Source organism: Clinocottus analis, unplaced genomic scaffold (assembly GCF_023055335.1).
Source record: "Clinocottus analis isolate CAN_PGR_092001 unplaced genomic scaffold, fCliAna1.0.p SCAF_14, whole genome shotgun sequence".
Classification (NCBI taxonomy): domain Eukaryota; kingdom Metazoa; phylum Chordata; class Actinopteri; order Perciformes; family Cottidae; genus Clinocottus; species Clinocottus analis.
The window spans coordinates 15,623,408-15,648,355 of NW_027175865.1; the positions used below are offsets into that span (position 1 = coordinate 15,623,408).

Below are 24,948 nucleotides of genomic sequence, written 5' to 3' on the forward strand. Positions count from 1 at the left end.
ATTCCCCATCAAGCTGGTTTGCCATTGCCAACCGTCAATAAACACCAGCGAAGAAGAAACATACACACAGAAGAGCCAGTCAGGGGAAATGAATACCATTTGTGACAAGTTTATTGCCTAGTCCGATGGAATTTAATACAATATCGGGAATCTTAGGAGTTTCTTCTTCTTCCGAGTTTAATTCTCCCCCCATTTAAAAAAAAAAAACACAGCTCGCATCAGCAGAAGTGTCGAGAAACGTGACGTAACGAGCGGATTATCGTTTTTTTTTATTTTTTTCAAACACAAGGAGCCAAGGGGAGCATCGACCCCGTGTGACAGCCTCCATTGAACCGCAGCTGAACATGGACGATGAGGCGTTTGACCAGATTGTGTCCGTGTTTCACCACCTGGTGGCGTGGGTCGCGGCCGGGGCCATGGTGTTTGGTGGGCTGGTGCCCTACGTGCCCCAGTACAGGGACATCCGCCGGACCCAGAACGCAGAGGGCTTCTCCACCTACGTGTGTCTGGTCCTCCTGGTGGCCAACATCCTGCGGATCCTCTTCAGGTAAACAGACCAAGGGCCCCTGTCTGGGTCCCACTCACACGAGACCAGCTCCTGTGTGATGACAGACCATTATAGAGAAAATAAAAACACACTTCTGCGAATTTAGTACTTGCTTTAAGCCAAAATGTCTCATATAATCATATATGACAAGTGGTTTAAGGGATAGATATTCTGATAGAACTGATCACAGAAAGTCACCATAAATCGTGCATGCTGATTTATATTATGGGTTGTAATCATCTTGAATTGATGGGTGCATTTTCTTGAATTAGATAAACTGGAGTACATACCAGGTAGGCTCATAAGTTGTTTTGTCCCTGACAAAACAAAAACATCAAACTACTGAGCACTTTAAACTAAACTGTTGCTGACCAACTAATCTAATGTGCCAGGTACGTGGTGTGTATCTAAGACAGAGAAAACCCTCCCTGGATCATTTTTGCGTGGGGTAAAAACAAATTAACTTCCTGTATGATATCTTCCTGGAGGTCAATGCAAGTTTTTATTGAGTCTGTCTTTGCCACAGCACCGGAGAAAACAAAAAAAATCAAGCATGTGTTGTGGTTTTCCCCACGTGGAAAAGCTTTTACTACATTCCATGCATGTTAATAAGTTCACACATTTCTCTCTCCCTCCCTTTTGATTTTGTTTCTCCAAAAGATTCGGCCGCTACTTCGAGACTCTGCTGCTGTGGCAGAGCATCATCATGATCGCCACCATGCTCATCATGCTGAACCTGTGCACCAACGTCCGCATGGCCGCTGAACTCAACACCAAGAGACGCTCCTTCATAGGTCAGAAACCCTCTGCGGGGCCTCGTTACACCGCACACGGAGCTCGGGTATCTATGTTTACTTTGTGAAAGAGTGTGTGTGGGAGAGGATGCGTGATAGAAATGCAATTGTGTGGGAGAGTATAAACATATCCTAGAGCGAATGTGCGTAGGCAGGTTGTGTAAGTGTTTGTAAGAACGGTAAATACGTGTGAATGACTGTGTGTTTGAGCAAGGTGTTTCCAGGTCTGCTTGCGTCCCACTGTGAGCGACCACAGGGCCGCTCCTTACAATGGTGTTCAAAAAAATGCAGTTGAACCTGCTCCAACCTCATTGTAGACGACAAGGGAACATTGCCGCAAGTAGAATGTATTTCTTAAGAGATGATGAGAAAACAAATTCCTCAAAGCCAGCTCTCTCAAGGACAATAAACAGACTTCAGACTGAATCCTAATACTTGTAAATTAACATTTACTTCTCTTTTTAAAATGATCATATCCATCGGAATCTCAAATTATAGATTTGTTTTTGTTGCTATTTACAATTTTCAATTAGAAAAAAGTCTATTCATTGCATAATATTATATATTTTTTGTTTGTTTAGTAGGTGAAAATCTGGATTTACAAGGGCACCTTTTCTGTTGATACTAATACAAAGATACAAATAGGTTAAAAATAATAATTGACCAAATTTATCTGACCACTATGTTCCGGTGTGAGAGAGAGAAATATACCAAAGTGTCCCCAGTTCAAAGCCCACTGCCGTGATCAATAAAGTGAAGTTAAAATGGGACGTTTCTGTTCCAGAAGTCAAACCTCCAGTGTGTCTTTCTGCTGTTATACTCATAAAGTTATTCAAGACCCCATGTTGACACTTTGGAGCCTGTTTTTCTATTATCATGGGCATTCCTTTAGCTCACACATGGACACGTGGCAGCCCTTTGGGGTTTAAGCCTGTATCACGTGGCGTGTGCAGTGATGGGTGTTTTAGCTGTGGTTCCTGTTCCTGTGGCAGTCTGACAATATGGACACACACTCACACACTCACACACTCACTTGGATATTGAGCGCTAAAGTCTGTAGGCTCAGTGTCAGATGACAAAATAAACGTGACATGAATCCAGTACACAAAGCACACAAAGCAGTATTAGTCTCCATAAAAAAAGCTGTTTGTCCGGTCAGCCATCTTGGAAACCAACGCGAGTCAGAAAGAAATGTCCAGAGAGACTTTTACAGTCTGCTGATTTTTTTTCTTTGTTTTCTTTATGTATGTGTTGTGTGCATGCCGTGCAAACCAGTCATGATGGAACACATTGTGAGCTGTGAAAGGTCCACGAATACTTTGTCACTTTCAAAAATAGGCTGCGAGTAACTGCTTTATTGCCGTAAATTAGATGAGACGGTAAAAATAAATCTGCCAACCGAAACCGACAAAGTTGATTATTTACCATGTTCTATTCATTGTTTGTTTATTACAGACAAAATATAAGTTAAAACATGTACATTAACAGGTGGTTATGTGCGGGACTATTTCTTCCGCAGTAACTTCTTGAAGTAATTCTGAAGGTAAAACACGATCGATCCACTCGAGCGTCGAGATATTGTATTCCTGGACTCTGTACCGATTGTCAAACTCTCTGTAATCCAGAGTTTACATGCAGCAAAGAGTCGTCGCCTTAGATCTTTAGATGACTCAGATTTTATGCTAATTTGTATGCTCTTAGCTCTAAATTTCGGTTTTAGATCGCAGTATATTGCGTATAGAAATACATCCCAAAGTGTTCAGTTGTAACCTCTGTGGTATGATACATATTGTATCGCTAGTTTCCTGCCAATAACCTAATTGTAAGACGAGCTACGACTTTATGAGCAACAACATAATTAAGATTTTAATAGAAAATTTAGGCTAATCCACTGTGTGCGTGTGCGTGTGTTTGTGTGCGTGTGTGTGTGTGTGTGTGTGTGTGTGTGTGTGTGTGTGGTTTGGTTAGCTGACAGTTGCCAACAAAAGCAAAGATCTTTACTTTTTTGACTTCAAACTATTAAAACAAGCTCTGACAAAACCACAAATACATAAATCTCTCAAACAGAACTGTGGCAGACGCCCGTGTCTTCGTGGAGGACCTCGACACTTGTAGTAAGAAGCCAATAAATAAAATGTTTTCAGCAGCTTTTAAGGTGCAGAGATGCCACGGATACAAACTGCAGGGTGGAGGGGTGGAGGGTCTTCTGCACCAGATGCTGGATCAGTTATATCACTGTTATAATCAGCAACATAGCTAATCCGCTAGCGGTATCAGTAATTACTCACTGTGACCTGAAATGTCTGACCTACCGTCACACAGTATTGCAATGTCTGACACCTTATAATTCACTTCTGGTTTTTACTGGGAAAAATTAAGAAAACAAGCTTTTTTTCCTCCCCTTTCTGTCCCTGTTTTTTTTTTTCTTCCCCTCCTTTTCTTTCCCTGTTTTATTTATAATTTGTTCGCCTGTAGCGACAGACAATAAGGACGAGGAGGTCAGAATCCTTAAGAGGCTCTTTCTGGGTATGTACAGAACTTACCGTGTCTGCCATGAAACATCAGTTGTAGTTCATCCGCCTCTCCATCTCTGTGTCTTGTGCATGATGACCCCATGACCCCCCCCTCCCCTCTCCTCCCTCTCTCACCCAACACTAACCGATGACTTGCACCATGAACACATGTCTGGATAAAGCTTGAGTCCCTTCCACCCGCATGTTTGATTCACGGAGCTGTGATGCTTTCCATGCATGTGACGCCTCTCACCCTCGGTACGAATGAAGGATCAGCTTTCATTGAAACCCTGTGTGATTGTCAATGGGATTTTTTAGTTTGTTGCATGTATTTTTTTGTGCTTGAATCATTTATATGAAATAACAATTTAGGTTTAAATCTAAAGCTCCTGTACTCTCACATTAGCTAACAGTGATTTACAGAAGACTAACCTGCTGAACCTTTTCCTTCTAGTTGTTCTAACTCTTCTGTTTTTGCAGTTGGAAATGATTGCTTGATACTATTAAAACTATTGTGTTTGTTGTGTGTTTAACGGCCCGTAAAATCAATGCATGCTTATTTGTGACTTAAATGTGACAGTAAAGCATCTTTTTAATGGCTGATTTATGCAAAGTGATGTCTTCTAACAGGCTTTTAAACTTGTTTCCTTGAACTACACAAGGCCCCTTTTTTTATTATTATGGAGAAGTCAATGAATCGGTTGGGTGGGGTGAAAAGCTGCTGGTGTCTGCTGAACACACACACATTGACATCAGTCATCGTGTGTGTGTGTGTGTGTGTGTGTGTGTGTGTGTGTGTGTGTGTGTGTGTGTGTGTGTGTGTGTGTGTGTGTGTGTGTGTGTGTGTGTGTGTGTGTGTGTGTGTGTGTGTGTGTTTTCCGCCAATAGCTGCTTGATTGTGTTTTTGTTTTTTTTTGCCCCATAGGCGTCTTGCATTATCAAGCTTTGTGAGAGGATAATGAGGTTCAAACACACAATATACTGGTGCCTCATGTAAAGATCAGACTGGTGATATTCTGCTTTTTTCTTATTGCCAACAAATCAAATGTGAAAGTGTCACAGCGAACGTAACCTTTAACAGCAACACATTTAGTTTGAAAATGAAACCTTTCCTGCTTTCCTGCTCTGTATTATCAACATGTCTGCTGTGTAATTTTGAAATATTTTGCCACTCATTAAAGAAGTTGTACGAGTGCTAGATAGTTATGGATGACCAAAATCGGACCCCCCTCCCCTCCAAAAGAAATAACGACAAAGGTCAAAGGCACAGCTGCAACCATAATAAAACATTAAACGTTTTTAAAAGTTTAATTTACATACTCATTTGCATTCTAAATTACAACAGTGAGAATGTCTTTAGAAAGTATTTCTGTTTGCACAAACATGTAAAGTAGATTGATTTCTGTAACAGTAACGATCAGTGTATCTGGTGCCTATTGTAGTAGTATATAATGCACTTTAATGACACAGTAATGGTGAAGGATGGGCCGTTGTTCATAGTGTGGACACTAGATGGCAGTATAATACAGTGTGTGTGAATGATAGGGAGATGACAGAGTACACTTGGCTCAGCAGGTTATAATGAATAAGAAACTCTTGGGACTGATTGGGCACAATAGATGGTTTGTTATTGAAGTGCTGTTTTGTACCCTTTTGTTGGCTGTTTTGTTGAAATGTGGGGGGGGAGAGTTAAGTTAATTCTCACCAACATTGTGGCTTCCAGTGTGTTTGCTTGTTCCTGGCATCAGAGGAGCAGCGGGATGAATCCCTCGCTGCCCGGACGGAAGTTGTGCCGCCGGCTCCGCTTAGCCCGTCTCTGCAGCGCCTCCATGAACGACCATCGATCCGCCAACTCTGCCAGGCGTCACTAGAATTGACAGAACGCTGTGTTGTTTGATCTTCACGCTGCTCGTAGGAATATCATGGGGAGGGGCTGGTGAGGATGTTGTGGTTTACTATTGATGGAGGCGTGAAAACCCCCAATGCAGAGAGAGAGAGAGAGAGCGCGACAGAGAGCGAGGAAGAAAGAAATGAAGAAGTGAGGTATAGAGCCGTGGATTAGTTAGACACACAGCATCACTTAGAAGGCCGGCGCAGCTGCGTTCGTCCACAGTGCTTGAAGGCGGATAAAGGATCAGAGGAAGGAAATCATCGAGCGCTAACGGTACAACACAGAGCAGCAAACGTGGTGGTTGTGTCAGCAGGCCGCATCCTCAACCTGTGTGTTTTTCTTATTGGTCCATTAGTTCCCTTTTAGGTTCTCGTAGCTTTCATCATCATCATCATCGTCATAGCAGCACGACATCGTCATCACGCCAATTACTTCCATCAAACGGCTGGACTATGTCGCACAGTGTAGATGTCTTGTAATGGAACTTCCTGTGTGACCCGAATATGGCTGTATTACTATAAATATATGGCTGTATTCCTATAGACATGGCTGTATTATATATATATATATATATATATATATATATATATATATATATATATATATATATATATATATATATATATATGGCTGTATTCCTATATATATGGCTGTATTCCTATAGATATGGCTGTATTCCTATAGACATGGCTGTATTCCTATAGATATGGCTGTATTCCTATAGATATGGCTGTATTCCTATAGACATGGCTGTATTCCTATATATATAGATATGTCTGTATTCCTATAGATATATGTCTGTATTCCTATAGATATATCGCTGTATTCCTATAGATATATCGCTGTATTCCTATAGATATATGTCTGTATTCCTATAGATATATGTCTGTGTTCCTATAGATATATGTCTGTGTTCCTATAGATATATGTCTGTGTTCCTATAGATATGGCTGTCTGTGAACATGTAACATTGAGGCGTTCTCCATCATAGTGAGTCATTTGGTCTGCTGATGGTTCGGTAAGGTGCGGCGGTTCTTAAAGAACATCCGTGGTGCCTCAACCACACCACTGGCCTCGTCTGTGTTGTGCGGTTGTTGTTTTCTGTCAGACGGGAGAAATCCCGGTGTAATAGCAGCTCAGAGTGATTTATATGGAAGACTGCCTGCTGGAATCCTTTTTAAGGAGATTAAAAGATCAGATCATTTGTCTGTGACGGGACCAGAAATGCTGGTGATCGCTCAGGTGGAGGTAAAAGGCTTGGAAAGGGGAAAAGTAAGCTATTCGTAGAAGAAGACTCATGTCTAATGTGTCCCAGAGTCAAACTCGACTTTTTTAGTTATTTTGAAGAGCTGATTGAATTTGTTTAGAAGCATATGAATAAATTTGCATGGGAATGAATTTGTGTCAGCAAGCTGGCCATCAAACGGGGCTCTGCTCCACGATTCAAAGTCCTGGGTGCAAAGTTTTGGGGCGTCTGGTTTTCAGACTCCCGGGTAGCTCGCCTGCTTGTGTTACGAGGCAGCAGCTCTTTCTGTCAACACCACGTCCTCCTCCTCGTTCAGCCGGCTTTTGATTCATCATCTTCTCTGTCAGTGGAAAATCTATTGATTTCATTGCCGTCGGCACATCTGGGTCGCCTGGCGAGGGTCGCGTTGGAATTTGGGTTTTTATCAGCAGGAAAAGTAAAAGATATGCGTTTTTGCATGATTACGCATTTTAATACTTAGATTATGTACTTATTACACATAAATAACCACCATAATGCAGACACGTCCATAAAAGCGGCGCATAGAAATGTATTCGAACACGAGGTCGTATTGTTCTGCTGGGCTGTAAGCCGTAACTTCAGCATGTAAAACCGTGATGTCACAGTTTTTCATTTCAGACGGTGCAGTTGTAAACAAGTTAAGTTACAAACCAGCAAAGCAAATAACAGCTGATTTATTGGAATGGATGTTGTCACAATGATGATGTCACAATGATTGATTGGTCTCCAGCCACAGAGACATTTGCCGAACAGTGTTCCAGAGGAACATGGCGATACAAGAGATTTCCATTTCTTTCTCTGGTTCGGTTCTGGCTCGTTGCTCACTCTGGTCCCACGGCGATCTGTCAGCTTAGAATGAATCACTTCATCCTGTAGGTGCAGTCCTCTCCTCCCTGAGGACAGTCGGAGGCCCAACATTTAGCCTCCATCCCTTTTCACAGTGGAGACCTTGTGTTTAGTCTCGGTGGCGGTGCGGAGAAGTTGCAGTGCTTTGACTCGGCAGTGGAAGCCCATTAGTCATTGTGGCGGGAAAAAAAGCTCCCTGTCTAAATTTCTGAAAACGAAGCTCGTCAAAATGCGAGGTTCAATTTCCCGGGCTGTTAAATCCGTCTTTCATAATAATGTTCCCGCGGCTCCGACGGGTGCTTTTGAGTGACAGCGAGCCATTATTTCAACTACCCCCATAGACTTCTTTTTTGCTTTTCAGGGCCTTCACTGAAGCTGGCAGGAAACAGTTGGTAAACAAGCGATTGAAATCTCCGAGTCTGACCTCGCGTCTTCCTACACGCGTACCGCAGCTCTGTGGGACTTCAAACCGAGCTGTGCTCAAGACGTTTGGCCACCACGGGGAGTCTATTGTATGCAGCGCCGGCCTGTTCCCACACAGCGCTGGGATTTAAGACGAGGAGGAGTAGAAGGAAGAGGAGGAGGAGGATGATGCCCGAGGGAAAACAAGTGGCACAGCGAGAGAGGGTGTATGGCAGGGTATGGCTGTGGGTAGTGGTCAGTGTGAGCAATAGTACAACACACTGACCTGCCGACAAGATTTCTGCCACTTCTCAGGGTGAGAGGCAGCTTTGTGACCATCTTTACAGTGTGCACACGTAGGATTAAGAGATGGTGACGGCACAGCGTGGCACAAAGGAGCACAATCACTAAAACATGAGCCAGGAGACGAGGACTACACAAATAATTGAAAAGCATGTCATAATCACAATGTTGGCTTTTTTGTTTTTCCTCTTTGCTAATCAGAAAAACAGAAGTGTTCTGTTCATTGCAGAATCCCTGGCCACCAAATTAAGTTGCATTATCTCTCCTCCTCCTCGTCATCCTCCACTCCACACGCACTGACAGCGATGACTGGGGAGGAAAGTTTAAAAAAAGAAAAGGAAACCTTTTAGATGAAGCGGTGCGCATCCGTGCAATGGCGTCCCCAATCATTAGCATCATTGACATCACATTAAGTCATTTGAGAACAACTAAAAGTTCTTAAGGAGTCGGACGTGGTGTGTTTTTTCATAATGTGTTAGTGGTAATATTTTAAGGAACTGGCTGACTGGAGAGGCTACATTTGACTGCATCCATAAGGGAAAATGTACTTTATTTATATCATAACATATAAACTCAAAACTATAACACAAACTTTAAACAAGCTAACAATATCTAAATATCACTTTACCCCTTTTTCTGCTCGTAATCCTGTAAAAGTACCCACAGCGAGACTAATAAAGGATTATCTTATTTGATCTTATCTTATAGTGACAAGACCTCATTGTTCGAAGTATAGCTATAATAACGGATGTTGCTAACTTTAGCAATAACTGTGTTACATGTGTTGTCTGTCATCCTTTCAAAAAATGTGGTACAAACTTTCACTTGTCCTCAGGGATGAACCCGTCCAAGATCACTGTGACCTCACAAACCAAGTGTTTAAATCAAGAATTCATATGCTAACTACAACTGTACACACATGTATAAAAAGACTACACAATACATTTTGGACAAACTTGACCAGTTTGGCGGAGGCACACAACCGCGAGGCGGTTATTCTAGTTTAGCCAGAAGAAACTAGCTAACGGAAACACAGCGGGGTTGTTTTTGCTAACGTGATAACAAACCTAGCTTATTTACACGTTAGCATTCATTCAGTGCTGTCTTTTAAAAATTAGGAAAGTTAATCTTCCTCTTCTTTTAGCTCCCTTTTCGGGGGCTTTCTATTAGCTTTTACACTGTGTAAATGTGTTAAAGCTGATTCAAGACATGCGTGACACTGTTTTGCGTGTAGCCTTGGTCTCTACTCCAAAAGTCTGCTTAATTGGAGCACACTGTTAGCTCGCTAACTAGCCAGCAGCAAAGAAAAACACTGTAAATGTTTCCTCTGCTGCTGCCAACTACTACCACAGTGTTTTTGTTTTTTTTTGTTTTTTTTTCCCCGCTATGCCATCCAAACCGGGGCCCCGTCGTATCATCACTCGGAGCCATACATTAAATATCTCACACGTTTAAGCTGTGTGTGCCTTTAGCAGCCTGGTGTGTGTTGAACGCTGCTGCTCTATTGCCCCCGATATCTTCCCTCTGTGTTTGGCTGTTATCATGCGGCACCAGCCTGGTGCTAGTTGGCCCAGATTCACAGTCCTCTGCTGCCAGCAGGGCTCCAGAACACCTCCAGAATAAACAGCTATACAGCTCGCACAACAGCGCTCAGAGGACATTCGTGTTGATTATGCTCCGAACAAAAATACACGCTCTGTTGTAGCTCGTGAGAGCTGTTTGCTTGATTGTGTTCAACGCTGCTGCGTTGTGCGCACAGTTTAAGGCTCAGCGTTGTGGCTCTTGGTGTGTGAGGACTGTGTCGGTTTGGGAGACCGAGGACCTGATCTGAATTGCTCTTTGAGGTTCACTCGATGCAGAAGGAAGAATGGGATTTGCTCGATATTGTCAAGTGCCGTGCGTGTTTGGGTAGAAATACCATCCAAATGTCAGAATCGGTCAGTTAACACTCTAATGAAACAATATGTAATTAAATCAGAAACTGAAATGTCACACAGGATTGTAACTCTCACTTGATAACGGTTTGTTTACTTAGTCGTGGTATTTAGTGGTGAAGTTATTCCAAACGATGCTCCGATACTTTATTTATTTATTTCTCTCGGCTTGATCGCCTGCATAGGTCCTTCTCTGGAGGCCTACATACAGTATACATCTCCTTGGAGCGCTTAGATGAGCCTCTTAGATAAAGAGAGTCTCATTTAAACGTGATTAAACAAATCGGCTCTATTGCATTTGAGGATTGGGGGAAATCTCATTTACGTTGCAGCAGTGAGGAAACATCTTTCGCTCTCAGCCATGATTAGATCATCACGATAAACTCTTTTCGGAGTCCTCCGCTCGCACATTAAACCAGCAGCTACTTGGGCGCTCGCATGATTCAAACCACAAGGATACGTTGACTGGGTTTGTTGCAGAGGAGAAATTAGACGTCGAGATGTCTTGTTGTACTTGTTGCCTCATCGGCTGTCGTTAACGTATTGTAGCTAGAGGTGATCGGCGCTTTGCGGCCTCTGGAAGTTCTTGTGGTTTTATTAGTATGATTAGCCGGAGCTGTTGTGCTCGTTTTCCTTTTGGAGAACGAATGCACACGAGAGGTGTTGGGGCAAAAAACAGAGTTTTTAATCATTCATCAGTGTCCAGATTCACATTTCCGCATTAATTATAATAACCCTTCAAGACCTGCTGCTGCGAGAAGCTGAATGGAGTCCAAATGTGTGCAGTTCAGAGGGCCTATTTGTGGCTGTGACATAGTTTTTTTTTCTGAATACACGAAGGGGTTTGTGGGAGGTGTGTGAAACTTCACAACTCAAGTGTGAAGTTAGTTAAAAATGTTCACAATAATAGAGTTTTTGCTTCCTTTTGTTAAGTGGATACAGCAAAAATGAAGATTAAAAACAGAAGAACAGACAGGATTAATAATGAATTCTTCTGGTGCTGGGGAAAAGAAAAACGTGATTACTTGTCAAGCAAGTTAATAAACCAACCAGACATTTAAACCACAATATGGTGGTACACTATTCATTACTGAAAGGCTATTTTAAAGCATGTTGTGACTCATGTGACTATATTAATACATGTTACTTCACTTTTACTCACTGAACCTTTTTCTACAGAATGGCTTATAGGAATTTTCAATATTGATTTATACTATAAAAATGAAAAGAGGGTCACGCTCCAAAACATTTCATGATGCTGCCAAACACATACTATTGACCCTCCGTGCTTGGTTGTCTTTCAAACTCTACACAGCTAGTTTGTAATGCTGGCTTTGTATTTTAAAAGTGTAGTTTGCAAACCTAAACTGAGAAAGCCCACATTACATCATCAGGGTTATTTTAAAGCTCCTTCCAGAGCCACAGACTATGTTACACAACTCGTATTCACCAGGCGGCCACCTCCGGGTCTGCAAAGGGAAGCGAGCATTCTTTCTAATGGCCACCAGGGGGCGACTTCTCTACTCGCAAAACTAGTTCTTGATTGTATTTAAGTTCATGAGACGATGACCCTGCTTCTCACTTGATTTATCACCGCCACCAGAACTTTAACCCATTGACTTTGTGTCTTAAGTTTATTAAAGTTCATTGTGGCAAAAAAACAAAACAAGATGGCGACGAACAAAAGGTCAAACTCGAGGCTTCAAAACAGCAATCCACAAACGTGACGGCGTTTATTGCTTCCATACAGCCTATTATATTTACTCATCATTGCAGTGTTGCTTATTTTTTGGAACACCGGCACTTTTGTATTTTTGGATGTAATAAATATTGCATCCTCTCGGGGCCACAAACACTTTTAACTTTTAGATTGTGTTTCCGCAAAAGCCCCATGGGAATGAAACTCTTCAACTGTGATTTTCGTCTCAACCAGGAACAACATTACTGTTTCATGTCTCTTTTTTTGTTTTCATAACGGCTCTTCTTTATTTTTACAGGATCTGTGCACATCAATCACTGTCTCTGTTGTTCTGCTGTTGGCCAGCTGGTTGAGAGCTGCACTCCATGGACTTGGTCTCATTTGTGGTTTCCATGTTGTGCACTTCTTTTAGACTTCGACTGGAGCCACTTCTGGTTGTGGAGTCGCTTCCTGGACTACATGCAGTGCGTGCTGGCCTTCACGCTGACGGCGGCCTACGTCACCTACCTCTTCCTGGACTCGGCGCTGTTCGTGGAGACCCTGGGCTTCCTGGCCGTCTTCACTGAAGCAATGCTGGGCACGCCGCAGCTCTACTGCAACTATCAGAACAAGTCCACGGAGGGCATGAGGTACGGATGCAGTACGGGGGAGGCTCTCTGAAGCTGAACCGACACTGACTGGGCAGCGAGGTGGAATGTTATATTTCTCACATCCGTGCATTGAGAACATGCACACAAGCGCGTGAAACGTGAATTTGTCGAGGGCGGCGTAGGTTCACGTCCTATTCTGAAGTCGTCAGTGTCTCACCGTGTGATCCGGGACCGCCTCTTTTTCGCGAAGTTTCTCGCCTGGTTTTTTTCTCCCACGATTGTCAACTCTTCCCCCCCCGGAGCGCGAAAATCTCATCACAAGCCTAAACGCACTAAACGCTTCTTTTCCTTCAACTGTTTGGGGCTGTGAGTGTAATTTAAACGTCAGGATTCAAATCAAAACAAAGCGTGTCGCGTCCGTGATTAATGACGATGTCTCTTTGTCCTGAAGAGTACTGTTTTATTTACGAGTGCCACTTCCATCGCTGGCACCTTCGCGGGCACTCCCATAGCGGCTTCGTTGCACTGGAGCACACGCTCGTGAGTAATGGCTCCAGATTATACTGTCTCTCATGTGATTATTACCCACCGACACATGCTTATTAAGTATTTCTGGCACCTGTCGAACAAGAAGTAAGGACGGGGCTCCTGACAGCCATTTATTATGCCGACATGACAATTAACCTTCTGAAAATCAAAATGATAATGAGGTGTTCTGCCTCGCTGGATCTTGCTGCTGGTGTATCATTTTATCTCATTAAGGACGATTTGCATCAAATCTCAGGCTGTAATTAGAGGTGATGACGTAAAATAGATTTTCTCCATCATATACAGTTTAAAAAATCTGTTCTGTGATGCAGGCAAGCTCTGCAAAAGTGCTTTTTTTAAATAAAAAAAAAGAGTGTACGCAATTGTAAGTGTAGAGCGCTCAATGCAAAAGCAACGAGAGACAAATGGATTGACAAAGACCCGACAGCGCCACGTAATCCAAATCAGATACGGGGTCAAAGAAATATCATGAAGACGAATGTTGAAGTTGTACAAAAAGTATTTGAAGAGATGAAACTGATAATGTCATGTGAGTTTGAGATACTCCACACGCGGTCCTGATGAAAAGCTCTCTGGCTGTGCCCTCCCTCCCTCTCTCTGCCCGTTGACGCTCTGCAGCAGATAGATAACGGAGCTCCAGCAGAGCTGCCTGTCCACTTAACCGGCCATGACAGCTCCCACGCTGTGTTTCCCCTACCCTCTCTGTCCCAATGCCTTATTTATCTTCCATTTCTTTGTTCTTCCTGCCCACCCCGAACCCCGTCTCCAGTCAGGGCTTACGGGAGGAATGCACCCTTGGTCACTCTTGTAAGTCCGATGTATTTTGTGATTAGTGGATCTGACTCTTCGTGTGTGAGGTTATCAGGCAGTTGTTTTCCTTGCTCCCAGAATGCATTTCAACTTTACGATATATAATACGTACACCCTATGCTCAAAACACACCTTTTTGTTGTGGTTGCAGTGCATTCTGGGCTATTCAGCGGCTGCAGAAGCATACGTTAGTGTGAAGGCCACTTCCTTTAATTGATTTCTTCCCATCTGATTGTTCAAGCTTGGAGAAAAAGCTTTTTTATTTCTGAAGTCCTGACAACAAAACCTAATAATTGCTATTGATGTTTTAGAAAGAGCCCCAACATTTTTTTTTTTCAGCTGCCAAACCCAAGAGTAAGAAGTATCCTGTGGTCTATATTTCACCAGGAATCTATGGGGATAAACTGAGTCACCGAGCACTACAAAGGCTGCAGAAATACAGAAGAATAGGCCAATAGCGGATTTCTGTCATTCGCATTATTTTGGTGTTTTTTAAACTTTTTGTTTACTCAGTTTTCACAGCAAAGTTTCACAATGAGAAACTCAGCGAACACTTTCGCGGCCATTTTTTTCAGAAGCACAACAGAAGAGCAAACGGTCCGTCAATAATAATTTAGTCGTTTTCCACACGAAGCAGGACTCGCAGAAGTTGGTCCTTCTCGTTTTTTTACTCTCTTGGAAATATTTTACGTTTGCAAAAAGTGTGGTAGAGCTTCACAATTCATTCCTAACATTGACGTTCAAATTCTAGTTAAATTAATCCAAACATTTCCAATAAGACCAAAAGTTAGGATTAATTGAAAAAACAATAGTTGGAATAATTTCCCCGAGACTCAAAACAGGCAACAAACGGCCACATAAATAACATTTACACAACCACAACAAAGGGTGATGACATCATCAAATATGATGACAGACATTCACAGCCTCATTTGAAAACCTCAACAGAAGCTTTTGAAGTAAAAAACAAACAAACATGAGATTCAATTTTTAAAAAAAAGAAGGTATACTCATGAAATGTGGCTGTAGAAAACCTCTTGACATGAAGCAGGATGTTCGGGTTCCCCGAACACAACGGATACGATGTAAAGAGAGCAAGCGGTGAGAGAGAAGTGAGGGAGATGAACGTGGGCTTGATGACACGCATGCATCAGTTCCTCTGAATCTTAGCGAGGCGATCTGAATCCAGCACGGGAAAGGCGACTCCCCCTCAACCAATAGAAATTGTCATGTGGAGAGGCAATAACAGGATGTAAATACATATAACAAAGAGAACAAGACATCTCAATGTGACAGAAGGAAAATGAAATAATTCTTATTTTACATAATTTCCATTCCTTTAAATCCCAAATGCAACAACTTAATTACAGGAACAGCAGCTGTAGAATAAATAATGTAGACGTTTTCATGTTTCGCTCCATGGGAGGTTTTATGGCCAAACAAAAGGAATATATTGTTTCGTAGTTTGCTAATTCAAACTTGTGACGTGGAAACATGGAGCGTCAAACCATTTCTGTTCTTCTCCCTCAACCTGCCACCCGTTCTGCCGCTGCAGTGAGAGGCCGAGGAGGACGCTGTCATTCCCAGCTCTGTTCATTGTTTGTGTCGTCTCGTCCCTCTCTTCACAACCTGTTGCGTCTGGCAGGCTGTTGCTAGGTTACTTTACCTCCGCACTCCGTTCAAGGTTTCTGTGTGTGTGTGTGTGTGTGTGTGTGTGTGTGTGTGTGTGTGTGTGTGTGTGCGTGTGCGTGTGTGCAGGAGGAGAATGAACAAGATCTTCTAAAGTGTGGATGTTTTTGTTTCTGAAGTGCAATTTTTCAAAAGGAAAAAAAGTTTTTCTTAACATATAGGAGTGGGCTGAGGATCATGTTTGTGTTCGTGGTGAGGGAAGTAGACACGCAGATGTGAGGATTAGGGATTTGATGATTGTGTGTGTGTGAGAACGAGTCAGCACACGAGCATTTTGTAAAAATAAAAAACACACACCGGAGAAGTAAAGCAGGAGTCTCTTTCCTGTAAGTGAGTGGAGCAAAGAAATGAAAAAACAACAAATGAGTCAGTCTGCGTCCTGCTGACTGCTCAGTTCATTACTTTATTCAACCCCTTAAAATAATTTGAATCGTCTTCCTTGCAGGCTGCGGTCGGACAGTCCGAAAAGCCGCAATGAATGCACCAGCGCGCTCGTCTCGTACTCAACCAGCGCGCTCGTCTCGTACGCGAGCGCGTTAGTCTCATGGGCGTGTTCGCCTCATGCGCCAGAGCAAACTAAATCCACTTCCCGTCACATTTCTCATGAATGGTTGGTAAATACGCAGCCCCCGTCACCATAACGGGCCCTCTGAGGTTTGCGTTAATGTGATGACTGCGGCGTTATTCTCCATCCTGTTACACTCTTTATTCTGTTTACTATAATCTTTCTTTTTTTTACGACCCGCGGTGTCCTTTTTACTACCTCTCAACTTCTGCAGTTTACGATAACAACAGGGGCAGATTTACTCCTCTGAAGTCTCAGCAATCTTTAAAACAACGAGACGAAAGCAGGCCCGGTCACCGCGAACCAACCACCAGCCAGCTTGACATTGTTTCTGGCACCAGAGCGACTCTGCGTGACGGTGTTGTCAGTGTGACTCTGTTGTATCAATAAATCAGAACCTCTATTTATAGACGCAGCTTTCTATCGTCTTGGACAAGCAACAGAAGTTAGAGATGTTCTTTATTGCTGGAACTGTAATTTGTTTTTACAGGAGAAACTTTTGAGGATAACAACTTACTGACAAGTTAATAACTGAATGTCATCTCAGGTAACAGTAACCGAGGTTGCCCACACACGGCGGAGAATATTACCCAGTGCATGTGTTCGTCCTAAATTATTATTGTTTTCCTAATATGACCTTTAACCCCACAAAATAATCTGGTTAGCTGCTGTTAGTTTAGCGAAGCAATGCTTGTTTACAATACTGCAGTTAGTAACTGCACTCTGTGTGTGTGTGTGTGTGTGTGTGTGTGTGTGTGTGTGTTTTCGCTTTGGTTCCAAATAATCTATTTTAGACTCTTTCTTTTTTTTTGTCCTTCATAAATGTCCCATATTTGCAGTGAGAAGCAGCGCCCTCGTGCTTCTGTGTGCCATTAAAAAGCGATGCAGCTGTTAGAGTGTTGCCCACCGGCCCGGAGGGCTCGATCCTTCCTGTACAAGCTGGTTATCACTCTGCACTCTGGTGCCGTTATCAAGCTTAAACGTCTCAATAACACTCGTTGGCCTCTCAGACCGCTCGTTTTAAACCCTTGAGACGTGGAAGAAGAGGCCCAGTGGAACTTTAAAGAGGTCAAGGGTCACGATCCATTGAATTGATAGCGCAAAAAGTGATCTAAAAACAGAAAACGTTAACCAAATTAAGTGTCCCTGAAGCTGGCTGTGCTAGTTTCCAGTGTTTCCAGTGTAAATCGACATACTTTACCAAGTGGAACCAAGTGAAACTATCTCTGCCAGTGCAACCTAAATACTCGCAGACAGATATAGGCCATACTCAAGGTGTTCAGTGTGCAGTGCGTTGGGGGGAAGACATGGTTTTGTGTTAATGGCTGTCAGGCCGGCAACTATTATTAGACCGTCCCCGGATTGGAGAGCCAGAGGTTGATGCTGATACCGGACAGCATGCCATAAATCAAAACAACAACAACAAAAAAACACTCGCAGACAAACATAAAGCACGGCGATGGGACATGTGGAGCGCCAACTGCAGCCTTAAAAGGCATGTGGTGTTGAGCTGCATCCCAGTATGCTAGATAAGAGTGCCAGAGCCTTATTTAGCCTGCGGGCTGCTGTCCACACACACACACACACACACACACACACACACACACACGTGCTGGGGTAGATCTGTATTGACTACCGATGCTGCTGGGCCATCACCCCTGTGGCGCTGCTTTGTGCAGCAGGGCCGTGGAACAGAGCGGCTCCGCTGCAGATCAATGCAGCTGGAGAACCTTTGGATCCCCCGCCTCGCCCTCACACCCCCACATCCCCTCCTCCACACACCCCCACCCCTCCACCCGTCTGCTCGCATCACCCAGAGGGCTGCCTCCTTTGCTCTCAGGATATGAAACTGAATCAATTTGTTTGTGAAATTTGGCGCTGGGGGTGAAGTATTACGGGTTGCGTTGGTCTCACGAAACTAATTGGACATAATTCACTCAGGGCGAAAGACGATAGAGACGATAGAGACGATGTCGGCGAGCGCCGCAAAGCCGTGATCTTTAACGCGGCGTCCACCTCCATCTAAAATACATGTACTCGTTCCAGGAAACTCCATGCAAGTGAATCTAAAGTGCTTCATCCGCAAAATGAGAATCCTCACACAGCCGGACCGCAGTGCTCAGCGAGCATCAAACCGCCGACCTCAGCAAATATTTCACAAGTGATGAATAGTTTTCATTCAGTAGCCCAGCGCTGGGTGAGATGATACAACATCCACCTTCCCCGTACAGTTTCCCCACCTTGTCTTTAGAAGGTCACGTTACTTCCACCGGCCTTATAACCACTGTTTATTTTACATGTAATATTCACCAAGTGTCTTTCCATTAATCGGTTTTATTTGCATTTTAATTGTGCACATTTTGTGGACGATTGTGGGAAAAAATTGCAGTAAAGTATTTGCACTCTTAGACAATAAATCATGACACACGTGAAGCGTATGACTGAACCGCCCTAAAATATCCGTTTGAGGAACCAAGAAGATGTAACGTTTCTCAAATTAATACTTAAAACAAACCAGACATTAAATATTGATCTTATTTATTGTTTTTTGTCCGTTCACACTCTTTTAATTTCACCATTTTGACACAATGCTCTGACATCACCTGACTGGGGATTTGGTGCCATAAACTGTTGGATCTTGATGAGCCGTCTCCTCGTTTCCCCATAACGGAGGTGCTGTGGCGTTTTGCTCCTTATATTTTGCTGGAATTGTTTCCAAACTTGGGAGCGTGGACAGAGATAGATCATCGTTTACGTAAATGTCTCAGAGGAATCAGGGACAAGAGTCCACAGTCTGCTTCCTGAAGCTCGGAGGAAGTCAATAGGTGTCAGAAATCTGAGGTAGACAAATGTGGTGGTGAACTTCCAGCATGTCTGTCTTTTCAGAACAACATGTTGTTGTTGTTGTTGTTGTGTTTCTATTGCTCTGCATTGGCTCAGCAAACAGACTCCTTCTGTATTAAAGCAGGGGCATCTTTCATGTGTGGACATGCGGCTTTGTTCTTCCCTCATAATTTCTCTCTGAACTCCATCGTAATTCTCCCGGCAATTGATCCCAGTTTTTAAGTATATTAGCGAGTGCTTTATGATTCAGTGCCGGACTCTCCTCCACCTCCACCTCCACCTGCACCTCCACCGCGTTGCTCTCTGCTGTGGCCTCCTAGTTTAGAAACTGGTGGAATAACAGCTGAGTCCTAAGAGATGCACTGAAAGCTGCAGAGAGACGATAAGACTTTGTGAAGCCTGGACTGCAGACGTCCTGAAGTCTGTTTAGTAAGATGTGAAAAAATACTCTTCATAAAAAACGATATATTATGACATCTGACGTAAGTTTTGGTTTAAAAAAGCTTTTAGCTTTTCTTGCAAAACAGCTGAGGTTTACAGTATATAACATAAGTATTTAAATATGTTCATCTTCTTAGTTACTAAGTAGTTATTACATGTTAACACCCAGTAACCAGGTGTAGCGGTTGCAGCAAAGCTGTTTCTAAATGCTGTTAGCTAGGTTAGCATAATCTGATACTAAATCCCCTCCAAAAATACACATTTGTCCTGCAGACGCTTATAAACAAAGCATTGGCGGTTAAGTTAAATATTATTGTTCCTCGAAAGCAGTTTTCTTTCTATGAAAAGCAGCAAACAACAATGACAAGGTGATGACTAATGGGATATTGAAGGTAACTTTACATTTTGGAGTTAAATGAAGAAAAAAATAAGTAAATAAAGACAAAGAAGAAAAGCCTTGGAAATGATTAATAGTCGCTCGTAACTGATATAAAAAGTTGAACAATAATTTCATAGCGGTTAACTGCAGGACTGTAACATGTGATGGACAGTGTTCACAGTCTGTACTGACCAGGAACTTGAGCAACAGGACCTCTGCAGCACTCGTACTGGAGGAATTGTGTTGCCCACTACAGCGCTACATCTCCTGTGTCAATATTACAAAGTCTGTCTTTTTTTATTTATATGTTTTACCCTGAAACCGATCCAACATAGCTGTAGTTCTTTGCCAATGCATTCACCTTGTCCCAAATTAGCCCAAACGTAAACATTCTGTGTGCTTTAACCTCCCATGCGCCTCTGTGTTTGTGCATCTTTTTCGTCCCCGGAGCAGATGTCTGGTCCTGCGCAGCTCCACTTCATGTCAGTCCAGAGCTCGGCGCGCTTTCTCTCCTCCTCCCTTTTGATATTTGACTTGGAAAAGGTGATAAATTAGTAGCCAGACATGTTTCCCCCCCCTGGCTCTCCCTGCGTTACTTCTTGTTAGGGAACTAGCGGAGGCATTGATCAAACACAAACCTGGCCTCTTGCATCATTACCTGCAGAAATACATCGTCGCAACTCAAGACAGCAGCTGCTGAGGAGGTGAGGGGGAGGAGGAGAAGGAGGAGGAGGAGGAAGGGGGAGAAAGGGTCTCTTTCCACAGAGCTAACAAGATCCTTACTGAGGAAGAAGAGTGTGAGGACAGTAGGCAAACGCAAACAGGTATAGAGAGGCGAAGGAGCTGGTGGGAAGATGAATGGACGAGGAGAAAGAGAGAAGTGCGAAGTGTGAAAATGGAAGCTCGAGGGAACATTCAGAGATGCTGCAGGGAAAGAGCGGGCAAACAAAGTAAGAAAGAAGCACGAGGAAAACAGCAAGGTTTGCACGAAATTGGCCTCCCAAATGAAAAAGGGCTAAGGTGAAGCTGGCGGCATGAATAATGCACGAGGAGATTTGGCTGCAAAGCTTTTGCCCCGACGACGGCTGAAAGACAGAAAGACATTTGGGGTTACGCTCGGCTCTGCTGGGGGGGAGAAAGAGACACTAGATTACACCTCATCCATCTTTTGTTTTTACATCTGTTAAGAGGCTTACAGAAAGGCGAGGACTCTGCAAACGCAGAGACTGTTTTCCTCTGTTGTCGAACCGCCAGGTGGAACGAAGCTTTGTTGTGCCACTTGTTTTATTTCAGTACGTTACAGCAGAGGATCCACAGGGGTCGGGACGAGAGGCAAAACTCAGTGATGAATTCCAGGACGATGTGCTCAACGCCGCCGTGGAGCAGTCGTTATGACCCTATTATGAGGAAAGAGCTGGGGATTGATCTCTGTTACATCAGCGGAACAATACAATGAATACAAATCATGATGTGAAAAATGTCCTGAACAAGGACACGGCTGTGCAGAAGAACGCACATTAAACAGACTAGATGGGTCTTTTCATTACCTTTTCATTCATCTGTAAATGATCGTGCTTTAAGGCTTTGACTCAAATTACTGAACGAACAATTACAATAGATAATAATAGAATATCTCAAGTCATGAGCATGAGGGTCAACATATTTCCACGAGCTACAAACCGCCGTGACGAGACACACCAGCGTCTTGTTCTGCGCTGAGCGCCGCACCTTTGGCTCTTTCATTGGTCGCCGAGAGTTAAAATGTCGTCAGCGTTGGGTAAGACACAGCGTGCGCTACGGATGCTTGTTAATGTGAGGTTTGCCACAGAATTGTAAGCAACCTATTGTCTAGAATCATAATTGTGTGTTGCAGCATTATGGTTTCCTAAAAAGAAATAATAACAGCCCCAGACCAAAAGTAGGAGGACAGGGTTGTCCGTGTCACTATTCTCGGAGTTCAAGCTCCGCCCCCTTGTACAATACAGATTGATTTTATTTGATTTTCGAGCACACGGCTTTTTAAAGACTACGTGAAAAACCTCTTAACAACAAGTCTCGCCCGCACAGTTATCACAGGTATTATGTGGAAGGAGGTAGTCGAGTAACGTGGCGCTAAGTGTTCACTACCTGGATTATCTTGCATGGAGAGTAACACCGGGGATGAACACGCACTGCTGTAGACACTGAAGGAGCATTTAAAATCCTTTAACCACTTATCCTCTTTGTGCTCGCGGGGCGCTGGAGCCGAGCCCAGCTGTCAATGGGTGAAGGCAGGGCTCACCTGGACAAGTCTCCAGTCCATCACAGGGCAGACATGGAGACAGACGACCATTCACGCTCACATGCACACCTGCGGGCATCAGGCATTTAAACTCCCACAAAGCTTATTCAGAATAGTGCTGACCAGCCGGCCCGACGCGCTCGGGTGAAAGCTTTTACAGGACGGCTTGTGTTGGTATTGTGTTGGTATTGTTGCAGGCAGGTTGCTTCAGGCGGCACATCTGAAGACTCCTGTGTGTGTGTGTGTGTGTGTGTGTGTGTGTGTGTGTGTGTGCACAGGGGTGCGTTGTAGACACAGTGCTTGCTCAGTGCTTTTTCTTTGCCAGCCTTGCCTACACGTATCACTGCTTCAAGCGCAGAACAAAAAGTTTACGAAAAGAAAAGAAAAAAAACGCAGAGCTCTGCAGAAGTGGAGATGTGTGTGTGCGTGTGTGTGCGTGTGTGTGAGTGTGTGTGTGTGTGTGTGTGTGTGTGTGGACGCTGTTATAAACCGCTGTGGAAGAACACCCTTAACCCTTTCGGGACTTTTAGAGCCGATGTACCCGCATTTCCCCTCAGTCCCCTCAGTCTATTTTTGTGCAGTATGACATGTAGAAAGTGTTGTGTTAGGACCCTGGAGGGGCCCGGCTCTCCTCCCATGTTCCTTCTCCCCCTCGTTAGACTTCCTTTAACCTCATTAGTTGAGTTCACATTGTTTCTCAGTGCCAGCGAGAGGACTTACGCTCAAAGGGAACTCTCTCTGCCTTCTCGAATCACATCTTCCTCATTTAACTCACTCCGTGGATTCACGAGCCCACTACGAACCGCCGGCTCGTTGTGTACTTGTGTACGTTGTGTATTTAGGAACGTGAGTTGATGAGAAGCTCGCTGCCTGAGAAGATTATTTGTTTTTCTTCCTGTGGTTGTTACTGAGTCACATCAGCTATTCCCTCCTTGGCTGAACCATCAGTGCTGTCCTCATTTCCTGTGCTCATGAACATGTGCTCTGGGTAAGCACATTTAGTTTTGACAGCACAAATATGTCTTTTATGACTATTCAGGATGCTTTGGAACCGCATGAATCATGTCTGTGAAATACATCGATTATTAAGCAATCATTTGTGAAATAACTACAATTATTGGAAACTTACCAAAAAAATACAGAATTATTCTTATTGTCAGAATTATGTTAGTTGAGCTTTATTGTTAAGTTAATTTATTTATTATTTATTTTCATCCATTGAAAGATACTTTAGTTTGAAAATATAGCTTTACAGAAGTCGTAGCCAGTTAGCTCCTGTTAGCTAAAGCCACAGCAATCCCATTCTCAACAAACTAAAGGGTTATTTATACAGTTCACACAGCAGCTGACCAGTTGTTTTATTTAGCTCAACAAGGCCCTGCATGCTATCTACCGAGCCGGCTAACTAGCAAGGCTGAGCTTTTAGCTTGAGAAGTTTCCGCGTTACCGGCAGCAGCTAGCGTTAGCTGGATCAATCAGAGCTCTATAAATGCTCTTGAGAGAAAAGTACGCAGCTCCGTGAAGAGCCAAAAGAGTCTTTCTCCTTCTCTGTGGTCGCTGCAGCCAACAACGTATCTTAACTCTGACATTGTTGTAGTCCAAGCTAACAGGAGCTGGGTGGCTAAATGTGGCAGCCATTGTTGAGCTCGCTAGAGGCTTTGGTGATCGTCCAAGCTAGCTATGACTCCACCGGCGAGGAAAAACTGACAATCTGTCATGAATTAAAAATGCCACAACAATGCCAAAGTCAATAAATTTGAATTATGTTTGAAAAGGAGGCTTTTGAAAAAAGCATTGTGAAGTTCATTGGGGACATGATGGACTGGGAACATAACATGTCACAATAATGAGGTTGAGTGCCTTTTAATAGGTTTTCATCAACTGAACAAGAACATCATCACTTCTTTTCTCCCTCTCTTTCCTCGCAGCATCAAGATGGTGCTGATGTGGACCAGCGGCGACACCTTTAAAACGGGCTACTTCCTGCTCACCCAGGCTCCCGTGCAGTTCTGGATCTGCGGCCTGCTGCAGGTCCTAGTGGACTTCACCATCCTGTTCCAGGTTTACTACTACAGCCGCTACCCACAGAAGCCAGTGTCCCACACCGCCTCCCACACCACTAGCGCCAAAGCCCTCTGAAAGCCGCCGCCGGCTCTTTGCGGACGCCAACGCTCAAAAACACCAGCGAGGAAGCGTTTGGGAGAGGAGTTGCGGACATGTGTCAAAACATACGTGAGGACCGAAAGCACCTTGAGATGATGCAGGCTGCTCCCACCCTAGTATACATTAACACACACACACACACACACACTTGAATAAGGCATGCACACACACACTTGAGGCACGGACAGACACTCGGCGGTGTCGGCGTCTGCTGCGGCGAAACCCGGAGGACACTTTTTCCCCCGTTTATTTCTCCCACAGGCTTATTCTCAAGGCGACGTGTACGCCTGTGATTTTTGGACTGCAGACTTCTGAAAGATTATAACCTTGAGTCAACCTGTGCATGCGGAGAATATTATGCACATGAATGAATACATAAAGTCAACAACTGCATCCGTATGCGCTGGAATCTGTGCTTCAAGGACCAGCTTTTGTCATCCA

General features: G+C 43.7%; 1 protein-coding gene across 2 annotated transcripts; it reads left to right on the forward strand.

Moving 5' to 3' along the window:
* The first annotated feature begins 67 nt into the window (after window positions 1-67).
* Window positions 68-24,489, forward strand: LOC137785228 (solute carrier family 66 member 2). Of its 2 annotated transcripts, XM_068576354.1 has the most exons (5): window positions 68-547; window positions 1,208-1,341; window positions 3,817-3,867; window positions 12,609-12,825; window positions 24,273-24,489. In XM_068576354.1, the coding sequence occupies exons 1-5, from the start codon at window positions 345-347 to the stop codon at window positions 24,481-24,483; spliced, it is 816 nt and encodes a 271-aa protein (XP_068432455.1). In that variant the 5' UTR covers window positions 68-344; the 3' UTR covers window positions 24,484-24,489. The 2 variants fall into 2 exon arrangements, with proteins under 2 accessions (XP_068432455.1, XP_068432456.1); XM_068576355.1 differs by lacking the exon at window positions 3,817-3,867.
* Window positions 24,490-24,948: the final 459 nt, after the last annotated feature.